Here is a 12,169-nt window from a genome sequence, read left to right on the forward strand (position 1 = left end):
AATATTTCCAAAGCCTTAATTCACCAAACCACCCTACACTAGCCACTTGGGAGAACATGTAGTGTGTGCACTTGATACAAATTCTAGGATGCCTCTAATTGTGACAAATCATGCAAAATGCAGCAGCCTGGGTCTGGGGGGTTATTACAACTATGAGAACTTGAACTTTCACATTTCCTGACTTTGCAAGGCAAGGTGGTAGGGGGAACTGAGCTAAAATTTTAATGCGTTAAAATTACCTCAAACCAGGTTTATGCATATTAAGTTCCTGGAAGATAAGATGGGGGTATTTGTAAGCATAAGGCCAAGAAAGAAACCGACCTTTCTGGGGAGTTTGCAGCAACTGAATGCCAAGTGAAAGCAGTCTCAAAAGGTCATAAACCTCTAACTAAGCATAATTAGCAAGAAGAATTCCTGTTGGTATAGAAATTTGTGGGTAAAGATTTAGGATATAAAATCTCAAAATCCAAAGCTGGAAATAATTTTAAAAATCTGTAAGTTTAAAACACAAGCAATACAGTTTTCTGAAATTTATTTTGTCATTAAATGTAGGAATTCTTAGGCATCAGGAATTACAAGTGCCTAGACTAAAGAACTACTAGTTCTAATTTGGTTACCCAGAGTATATATTCCAAGTGATAGGCATGATTCCTCTCACTTTGTTAAGCAGAGCATTAAGAGTATTTATCTCCTGGCCACCCACTTTGGTTGATGATACAGAAGTGAAGGTTCATTTCAGTCTTCATAGGCTCCTAATATTTGCAGGCTACCCAAAGTGTGGTAGGTCACATAAAGAGTCAGTGTTCTGCATGCCAACATTAAGTTAATAGTCTGATTATATCATGAAAGCATATTTGCTGTTCGAAGGCATGCTATGTTTTTCAGTGAAATATTTGTAAAAGGTAAAGAGAAACTCAAGCTATTTCACGAGTTATCTCTTAACATACAAAGTACACTCAAAATTCAAACTTAACTCCATAATTTCCATATAACTTAGTACAGCAAGAAATATTTATAGAATCATGGACATTTACATGCTCAAAGCCCTACTTACACATAAGCTTTGCTATTACTAAGGGATTAAAACTAAGTTCCCCAAAGAAGGACCTATACTCATAACTAAAACAGTAGAATGTCAGTTTTTCTGTCTTTCAATGAGTTATGATCTTGACTTTGTTTTTCAACTGAAACAGAGATCATACTATTGTAGGACTTGACTCGAAAGAGCATCGATGGTGCATTCTCCACATAGTCCTATCATTAGACCCAAACATAAATGCTGTAATAATTAACTATTGGAAACTGGTTTCCCACACTTACGCTTTCATCCAGGTACAAGGAAAGGGTTAAAAAGGCAAACCATACATTTTAACAAAATCATTGTACATATTTTGGACAGATGAGAACTAATTCAAATCTTATGAGTTAGTCCTCTGGCCCCAAGGTAACTGTGTTTGTGCTAATTTTGCCAGAAGATTTGAACTGACCCACGAGACTGGAACTCAGAGAAGCGGCTGTTGCATTCTCTGTCACTCTGGTTTTTCCACGTAAGCACATCTTCCAAGTAAATGAAGCAGGCTTCCTGAGCATCAAAACTTATTTTCAACTACCTTTTCTATAACTCTCAAGATATAGTAATATACTTTTATTTTGAGTAGAGTAAAATTATACTCTTATTTTTGAAAGTACTTAGAGTTCATAGAGAATATTTTCACATACATGATCTCATCTCCAAAATTGTGAAGGCAGGCCTTTTTAGATGAAAGACTTGAAGTTTAGATGGGTTAAAATGACTTGCCTAAAGTAGATGAAACTGGTTTTATATTTGAGATATCTAATTCTAGGTCTACTGCTTACTTGTCCATATAACGCAGGACCACTCAATCAATGCCCAGTCTTCACTTGGTAAGTCAGGGTTATTGTCCTGGTAAGTGCAGTGCTTGGCTCCTAACAAAGCTGAGAAGCCCTGGGGGCAGCTCAGGTACAGGTGGTCATCTACCTTGACAACAAATATCCAGAATGTATTACAGTTTGATTATTCCAAAGAGTCAAATTTCCAATCAGGTATTGATATATTCAATGTTAGAATCTCAGTTTGAGATAACGGCAAAGCAACCAGTCTAAAAATAGCCATCAAAACACAAGCAGAAGATTGCTGTGGTCTTCAGAGAAAGGCAGTGGCTCACTTCCTTCCGTACACACCATGCCCTTCCAACCACTTCTGTTTCTTGACACGACCAGTAACCAAGGAAGTTCTCTAATGCTCTTCCCCTCCTTCCAGACCTAAGCTACTACTGTTTTCCTATTGATCTCAGAAAAATCCTTCTTCTACCACCCTCAATATTAAAGACTGACTTTTCCTGTGAAATATGGAGAGTTAGCATGGAAACACAAGCCCTGGGTAGAACATAATTGCCCCCACTTCTAACTTGGCCCTGCCCTTTCCTGGTCTAACGCTACACCACCTTGTCCTCCTGCTCAATCCCCTCATCCTTCTTCACTCCAATCTATCCTAGGTCTAGCCTCATTTTTTTCAAACAAGGAGATTCCCCCCAAATTATTGCATAAACTGTGATTTCACTGCAGCAATGAAAAATCAAGGTTGGCTAATGTTCCAATTTGACAGCTTTCAAGAGAGGAACACTAAACATAAGATTATGCGGTCTGTACTTATATAGGATTTGTAGGCAATAGAACTCAAGAACCATGAAGGATAAATCCTGACAAGCCTATGGACTCCCAAATTCACAAACGGCACCAAAGCTTATAGTTTCTCTGATGAAATGCAGTGACATGTAATTCTAGGAGGGTCACTGTGTCTGACAGCACAAGGCTAGACTGAAAAGCTGAGGTTGGGGTCTGCGAGATACACCGAATGGCTAAATATTTTACTTCTGCCCCCAGCCTCTCAGTCTGCATGGTTCAAATCCACGCTTTAGTAAAACTGTTATCTGCTCCACGTCATGATCTTTCTGGGTCATTTCTGAAAACTGAAGAGTGTGAGTGTTAAAGCTGTAACTGCTGTAGGTCTCCAGAGGCCTGACCTTCATTCTGCCAAAGCCTAATCCTATGGGTCTCTATATGCTGCTGTGATCTGGAAAAGATAGCAATTACAAATTTCAGCTGTGAGGAATAGAGGATTGGACTTTCCTAAACCAGAAAGTTCTATTCACTCAACTCAGACAGGCTTTAGAAGTATGCTGTCCCACATGGTGGCGACTAGCCATATGTGGCTATTGAGTACTTGAAATGAAGCTGATCTAAACTTGAGATGTGTTGTAAATGTAAAAAAAGAGCCTTAATATGAAGACTTAATATAAAAAAAGGATGTAAACTATCTCATTAAAAAATATTGAGCATGTGGTTGAAATGATAGTACTTTGGATATACTGGGTTAAATAAAACATATTACTAAAACTAGTGTCACCTATTTCTTTTTTATTTTTACTTTTTTTTTAAATGTGGCTCCTAGAAAATTTAAAATTACATGTATGGCTTGCATTTGTGGCTCATATTCTATTTCTGTTGGACAGTGCTGCATTACACAAAATCTAACAGCTTCTTTAAGGGTTTGCTTCTAGAGAAAGGATGAACATGCTAAAGGTTTGGTTTGAGGTATCCTTTTTAAAAATTAGATTCTCCTTTAGACATCTCATCAGTTAGAGCAGAGTAGAAGGATCGGCAAACAAGAAGCACACCTCCAGCTACAGTTCTGCCCAACTCAGCAGCATAAACTTTTGTGGGCCTCAGGGTCTCTCCTGGAAGGCAGCAGCTATGCACAGCATCAAGGGTCCCATTGCCTCCAATAACTTCACTGTCCTTTACTTATTTGACTTTACTGTCTTTAATTCATTTTTAGTATCTTCAAATAATACAGAAAAAAAAAAAAAACTTACAGGTTTTGAGATGGTGAATCCGCTGCTGGAATGCACAGGTACTTAACCCCCTGTAGAATGATAAAAAATAAAATAAAATAAAAGATGCTATCCAGTACAGAAAAATATTTAAAGGAACTATTTATTCAGATCAAAAAAATAAAAAATAAAAAGGAGAAGTTTTTTTACTCATCTTTTGTTGCCAAGGAACGAAGAAAAACTCTTTAATTAAGGTTCCTGGTTATTTTCTGTGGTCATGTGTACAAATATTCATGTTCTAGGTTGGAAACAGCTTGTAAACAGGGTACATCAAAAGAGTAAAATAATTGAGTACTTTCTGGTAAGTGTCAACAATTTTCAGAACTATCATCTCAGATGCCTGTTCATATATTCCACATTTTTTAAAATCTATTTCACTTAGAATCCAGTGTTATTAAAAACCTTAACATGATGACTAAAAACTATAACGTTGTTACAGTTTTCTATGTTAAATTTTAGTATGAGGAGAATTACAGTTTCACTGGTGCACTTGATAGGAGCTTTTATACATCGAAAACAATTTTCAGAGGAGTAAAGTTTTGTGTACTAAACTAAGTTTTTTTAAAATAATGGACAGTTCGAAAAAACAAACTTCATATAGTTCTCTAAAAAAATCTATAAAAATGTTAATGTAAATTTATGCTGCACAAAAATGCTAAATGAGTTTTATTAAAGACCTGCTTGTTTCTTCAAAAGGGCTTAAAGTATAGTTTAAAAGGTCTTCAATGTCAAGTGAAAGTACAAAATCTAGAAACCTCTGCAAAAGAATATGGCTTCATGAAAACTAAGAGGAACCATTTTTGATCCCTTCTTCTCTTGATAGCCTACTCTCATAGAGTCTTGCCACCATGTCATGAATAAGTATGTGAGTGTGTGTATGTGTACATATCAGAAAACAGAAAAAAACTGAAGAGAGTCATAAAATAACATCCAGAATTTTTTGAATTTTTTTTGTAGTTGATCATTAAAATTTTACTGTTAACTCCTATCATTAGGAATTTCTGTGCTGTATTTGCTAATGTAGTCTTGTAAGGAACATCTAAATTTGTAGCTGCCCCAAACCCTGGTACAGATCCACATTTTGATACTTCCCCACAAGTGAATCCTACTTTCCCAATACACAATCCACACAAACCACATTTCTCAATCTCCTTTGCTATTAGGGTACAAACTCAGGACCTGGTTTCATCATCTGACACACTTACATGAGCTAGATTTGGAAACAGGACATAGAAAGAGTCAGATGGGTTAAGAACACCTGCTTTGCAGGTGCAGGTGGCGGCAGTGTGGTAGCAGATCTTACTGAGCCAGTTCTGTGATGTGGTCTGGGTGTTGTTCCTGGAACCTCAGATGAAATCCTGTTTCTCCAGTTCCTCTGAGGAGACCAAAAGCTCTCAACAAACTCATTGCTGCTGAAACTGGCTCAGAGTAAAACCTGTAGTCTGTAACTAAGACATGAGTGATACAATTCCCCCTAATGTCTCCCACTATTTTGAGAGGTTGGAAAACATTTTTTTTCCTTAGTTCTTATTTACATATATATATATTTTTCCAGCTTGATTCAATCATTACATCTTCTAACGAAGGCTCCTTTGAGTCTTGAAGATGATGAATTTTACCGTTGCTTATCCATACAGAACACTTCACATAAAACCAAACAGGCTTTAATATGCCAAAGGTAAAATTTAAGGCTCAGCTGCTAGAATAAAGTGAAGCAGCAGATTCTCCCTCTTTCAAGTCTCGCTTCATCATCCCTAACTGCCTCCTTCTGTCTGTACTCATTTTTCCTGGACTCTGGGCACTGTGCTCTATCAGAAACATCAAGGCAGTTGTCTGAAGTTCTAAAGAACCTTCAAACTCAGAGAGGTATTAGAGCAGTGGTTTAAAGGGAAATAAAATGGAAAAGAAAATGATATTGTAAAAAATAAAGGCATTTCACTCCTTTCCTCCATCGAGGCCAAACAAGCTTGTTGGTATAGAGACACACACTGATCATTTCATACATCCACCATTGAAATGACTCATTGACTTTTTTCTTTTACACTTAAATGAGACTTGGCTGTGGGTCAGGGCCCAGAAGCTTGTGAAATTTTTTCCTCCCACACACTTCCTCACCTCTTTCAGATTAATACTTCCAGAGGGATATTTAGGTTTCTACCTTCCCCTCCATTGTGATCATCAGTTTGAGCAACATAAATTAATCAAGGATGCTGAGGTGGATCCCCTCTAAGATAGGATGAAAATGCCTGCCTGTCACACACACTGAGTGACAGTCACTTAATTTTAAAGTAGCAGAATCTAAAGTCAGTCCAGCCCATATATTGGGAAGAAAGAAAAAACAAAACAAAACAAAAAAACGGAGAAAAGGAAGAGAATGGTCAGAAGGGGAGGCTAAAAAGCTCTTAGCTGATTAAAAGAATTCATGATAAACGTCAACAGCGGTGCAGTTAGAAAGCACTGTGCTTCCTTTAAGAGTCCCCCAAATGGGGTCACATTCACCTTCACGGTGCCTAATGCTCAAAAGGAAAGGAGGCCAGCCCTATAGGGCAGAAAGATGGTAAAGGGTATCCCTCCCTTCCTGAGACAGAGGAGGAAGGGGCAACTTTGGTCCATGCTGGTCCCCTCACCCTCACTAGTGGGATGGGTGTGTGGCAGCTACAGCTTCCCATCTATAAAGCTTTTAAGGAAGAACAAAGTAGTTCCTGGTCACAAGTTCGGGGATCCTCTACAGTTAAGGCTGGACAGAGAAAGTATAAAACATAAGATTATGTCCTCTCAAAGATCCAACACTAACTTTCTTTGGAATGGTGCCTGTCACATAAAGGTAGGCATTCACTAAATGTTTGTTGAATGATGAGAATAAGGTGAAAAACAATTAACATGGGAACACACTATAAGAATAGTGTAATGGAAGAAAAATATTGTAAAATGCCCATGTCTTATCCTGATGATCACGGAAACAAGAAAGCTGGACTTTCAGCCATTCCATGTGAGGGCACGTTGCACAAACATGCTCCAGATATCAGTCTCCCGCCTGTCTACTCCAATGGGATGTGCTAAGAAGCATCTCACTGTGATCTACAATAAGAAGGGAACAAATTATGCAAATGCAGTATAGAAAGGAGTCAAAACTGTCAAAAATCTTCAGCTGCTCACCGCCTAAGAACATGTATTTATCTTGGCTTAGTCATTAACAAAGCACAAGAAGTATCTCTCTTGGAGGCCACAGATTGTAGAACATAAAGTACTTGAAAAAAGGCTTCAGATGCCTGCACATGTGTATAACACATGGCAGTTAATTACTAATTCAGAAAGCAGCAAGAGTGCTGGCAGCATGAAGGATCTCAACGCTACCAGAAATCTGGACGAACTTAACTTATCCTAGGATTAACGGACTGGGTCCTGCAAATGTTTTGATGTGATGTGGAATAAATTTTTCATTTAATTGGACCTAAACAACAGACCATTCTCTAGTGCTGAGGTTTGTAGAGACAGAGATGAGGGACAGAATGTTTTTAGCTAAGTTATATAAAGTATAGCAAACCTAAAGTAAAGAAAAAAAATCTGAAAAAATTCCTAAGTTATAAAAATAGCAGGAGTGTTTCCATCAGTATAGCATTTGCTATGCATTATCTACTACTTCATACTACCTCAAATATTTTTTAAAAACCCATCAAACTAAAATTGGTTACCTTCTTTTTAAAATAAAATTATTACTAAATAAATAAAAATTCAGTAATTTCTATGATGTTTCAAAAAAGTGATTACCAGAAAGCCAATTAACATTGAACTTTTAAGGAGTTAATAAATGTCAAGTTACAGGCTTCAATTTAGATAGCTGAACCAAGACAGCACTGAAATATAAAAATAACTCAGTTAAAGGAAAGAGACTCAGACTGTGCTTTAAGACCGTTGTGATTTCTATGAGGGACAAAGAGCAGTCGATTTCTTCTGACAATATGGCATTTTGAATGGCTTAACATGTTCAGCAAATTGTACCAATACTGATAAGATGAGGACCACAGGGAGGGAAAAGGTAGAGAATTAAGAAAAAGCCTCTTATATACACTGACCACACACACTAAATATTCACAATACCAAGCAACACATCAATTAGTATAACATAATGTAAAAAGAAATTAGGAAAATACAGAAGAGTTATGTGAAATCTGCCAAAGAAAGTTTTTTGGATGAAGTTTTGGTATTGAGTTTTGAAAGAAACAATAGACATCACTTGGTTGAGAAAAGAGTTTAGAAAGTATCCCAGGGGCTCTTCTTGAACAAATGGTTAAAGTTTTCTAAGTGCACATTCTCAAAAGTTCTAATATTGTTCAGTTTTCTGTTTCAAAAAGCATAGTAACCACCAAAAGTAAGTTTTTGCCTTTCTTTGGGCCTGAAACTAAAGATACACCCAAAACGGTATGTAGGCAAGGACTTAAAAGTAGGGTGAAGATTCTGATTTCAGGACTAGTAAAGAGATCAAACTCTCGCTTGTTTCAAGTACAATTTCTAAAATTCACTGTTCTTTTCTTTCTGAAACATCATTAAGTAAGAGTCTTCTTAAGAACCTAGTTGACATTCTACTTTTCGAAAGATAAGGCCCTTCAGAATCTGTTTTATCTCTCCCAGAAAAGCTAACAAAAACTAGTTATGGAATACAATTATATTCTCTGCAACAACCTATTCGAAATCTAAGAGAAAATATAAGTAGAAGAAGGTGGTGCTCGCTAAGGGTCCAGAGTCCGGAAATTTCTGCAGTGGAAGAGTTATTTTAGTTGCTAATAAAATTGACATGCTTAGAAATCTTGGTTTTTCATCTTATCCCAGTACCACTTAGCAACATAGGAGGGGACTCTTCTATAGAGATGATATATATTTTTTTGAAAATCACATTTACGAAGTATCAGGATAGCATGCCGAATTGGATTTTGCAGTTCCTAAACAGTGAACTTTTTATTAACAATGATCATCTAACACCCATTAACAAGTTGAGTGAAATAAACTGGGGACCCTATTCAGAGCTAATTTCACAATATTCCCAAAAAATGTGACTCCAAAAAAAAAAATTTAATTTAATTTAAATTTGGGCTGTTCCACACCTGACCGGGAGCAAGACCATTGCTTATACAGTAAGTCCCTCCTCTGAGGTTTTGCTTTCCAAGGTTTTAGTTACCTGTAGTAAACCACAGTCTGGAAATAGTAAATGAAAAATTCCAGAAATAAACAATTCATAAGCTTTAAATTGCGTGCCATCCTGAGTAACATGATAAAATCTTGCACTGTTCTAATCCGTCACACCTGGAACGTGAATTTTTCCTTCAACCAGCACATCTAAGCTGTAGACGCTCCCCACCCATTAGTCACTTAGTGGCCCTCTGGGTTATCAGATCAACTGTCAAGTTATCGCAGAGCTTGTATTCCAGTAACTCTTATTTTACTAACTGATGGCCCCAAAGCACAAGAGTAGTGATGCTGGCAATTAGAATATGTCAAAGAGAAGCCGTAAAGTATATGTGTATGTATAGGAAAAACTATAGTGTGTGTATGTATAAATGTATATATATTTATTTATATACACACACATACACAAGGTACTATCTGTGGTTTCAAGCATCCATTGGGAGTCTTGGAACATATACCCCTAGGATGAGGAGGGAGGGAACTACTGTACACTATCACAGAAAACAAAAGTCTCCCACTTGAGACTACTTCTGCATTTTTTTGTGGTAAAATATAGATAATATACATAAAAATATACATAACATTTTAGCCCTTTTAAATATATAGTTCAGTGGCATTAAGTATATTCACATTTGCATCTCTACCATGCATTCTCCCCAATTTTTCATCTTCCCAAATGGAAACTCTGTACCCTGTAAGCACTAACTCCCCATTCTCCCTACCCTCAGCCCCTGGTAACACCCCTTCTACTATCTGTCTCTGTGAATTTGACTACTTCTGCCCTTTTATATAAATTTAAAGGTGATTTGATCCTGAAAAAATTAGTCTGGCTCCACTCTTAAAGACCAAAGAGACAGCAAGCACTGACTTGAAATTGCTTTCAGATGTAGGCTAGGTATGAAAACCTTAGTCTCCTTTACCAAAGCCCCTTTGCATAGTGTCTCTCTCCAGAGAAAGCATAGAAAAGTTCTATCTAGTTTATGTATGTGGAAGCCAAATCCAATACCTGGCACATTCATTTGATTATTATTTCCCCTCAATTTAAGAATTTTCACATAGCCGATAACATTTTAATGGGAATAAGTAGACTACAAAAGTATATCCTCAGTAAGATTATATCTGCAGAAACTTACATGTCTGTCAACTAAGAACTAGAAGTTAGCATAAAAAACAAAAACAGATAAAGTCCAGGGGGTAAGACTGTTGGCTACCTCTCTTTTTAGCTGTTCGTATATCCTAACAAAAATCTCAAAGAAATAACTGTAGAAAATGACCACAGAGGATAACATAGCCCTTTGGTTATTAATGCTACATGACACATGGTTTTTAAGTCCAGGCTCCAAATCAAAGATGGATTCTCCTAAGGTGCCTATTTGCCTCTGGTTCTTCTTGCACCAGCTAAATTTAGGAGACACGACTACAAATAACAACTTCCAAGAACTCTGTGGTGCTTGATGGGTGGGGAGGGGTGGTAAGGTCAGAGTGGAGAGATAAGATTTAGCCCTTGGTGTGATTTTGTGAGAAAAAATGCAAATGAGAAACCTCTAACACCTGTTGACTTCTTTCAGGTTAGTCAAAAAATGACATACATTTGACTTGCCAGATCACCAGATGAGGACCCAAAAGCTTATTTTTGCTCCAGCTATTTCAATGAAAGGCTAAAGTGGGCATAGTCAGCACATCGGATTTCCTTGAGCCAACAAGGGTGGGTTATGGGAAGACAGCAAGGGAGGTTTAAGCCAGCTCCAGCCTACCACCGAAAGCCTTCTCTGTGATTTCAGTTCTGTCCGAGGACTTGCTGATATACCCAGTGTGACTCATGAAAACAAAGCCAGTTTCAGCAATGTCTCCACACGAAGTAATTGCATAGTATTACTTAATGTTAATGCTAAATGTCCATATCAAAAAATTATCATGCATGAAAACCCGATGCTTAGAAATCAGCAGGAAAAATCATCAGTAGAGATACTTCAGAGGCATTCTACAGATACCAGGTGTAAAAGATACAAAGGTAAATTTTTATCCAATCATGTGTGTTACTGCAAAACAAAACAATCAAACAAAAAAACAAACAAAAATCAGGTGCTCCTTCCTGCCTACAAAGTAAAGAAGACCCTCTCTAAAGTCTAATACTTGTCTACAACTTACCTCCTGACCTCACCTGCTGTCTCTCTGCTACTTCCCCTAGCACACCATCAGGCCTTGGCCTGTCTGAGAGTCTCTCCAAATGTCCTATACTTTCCTGCCCACCCCTCCCCAGGGTTCCTGAGGTTTCTTCTTTCTGGAATACCCTTCTCCTTCAGGATTCTTCCCAGGAGCACTTCCTCAGTAAAACTTCTCCCGATGTAACCTGCCAGCCTCTACAGAGAGCCTTCCCTGACCTCATTTCCCTCCCCTCAGAATGACTCCAGCTCTCTGTTCTAAATGTCCCCACAACACATAACACAAAGCCAGCAGGAAGGCACTAGGAAGCCAGCACAGAGGACAATAACTTCTTGGAATTGTCAGTCTTTCCCATTAGACCCCAAATTCCATCAAGGCCTAGATCCTATCTTAGTCACCTTTCTTTCTGTATCCTAGCACCTCTCTCTTCCAAGATCATCAATGAATGGTTGCTAAGAGAAGGACAGACTACATGGGAAGAGAGATCTACTTTAGAATTTTAAGCATATGGCCACCAATCCAATATGCACTTAGAACACTGTTCCCACACCAGACAGAGGCACCTACTGTTGGCTCCAGAGTCATGGTCCAGTGCAGGCAGGCCAGGTGCAAGCAGTCTTAAAGAGTGAGGCCTCCATCTTTAGTTTTCTACATGCTCTAAATGTTCTGAGCAGAATTTTATGAATGGTCTCACTAATAATGGAAAATTATAACTAAGGTGAAGGCAGGCAAAATAATCAAAAATTTTCAACTCTTGCATTAAACTGTGGACTAAATGGCACCAAGCTTCAGATCCAACGTAGGCTCCTAGAAGATGCTGGCCCAATCACTAAGTTCCATCCCAGTTATGCTCCTGGCCACCTGGCCATGAAGACCAGAGTTAGCAAACTGAGACCTGTATTTAATGGGAC

General features: G+C 37.9%; 1 protein-coding gene across 8 annotated transcripts in view; it reads right to left on the minus strand.

Annotated features, from left to right (window-relative positions):
• Positions 1-12,169, minus strand: part of DUSP22 (dual specificity phosphatase 22) — a 57,094-nt gene that overhangs the window by 11,261 nt on the left and 33,664 nt on the right. For all 8 annotated transcript variants that reach the window (XR_005654226.1, XM_039869489.1, XM_039869485.1 and 5 more), the window contains one exon: positions 3,897-3,946. Coding sequence is in view for 7 of the 8 variants with exons in the window: in XM_039869489.1 (XP_039725423.1) it covers positions 3,897-3,946 (50 nt within the window). In the remaining variant the exon portion in view is untranslated. The remainder of the gene's footprint in view (positions 1-3,896; positions 3,947-12,169) is intronic.

This window comes from Pteropus medius, unplaced genomic scaffold (assembly GCF_902729225.1).
Source record: "Pteropus medius unplaced genomic scaffold, Ma_sr-lr_union100, whole genome shotgun sequence".
NCBI lineage: Eukaryota > Metazoa > Chordata > Mammalia > Chiroptera > Pteropodidae > Pteropus > Pteropus medius.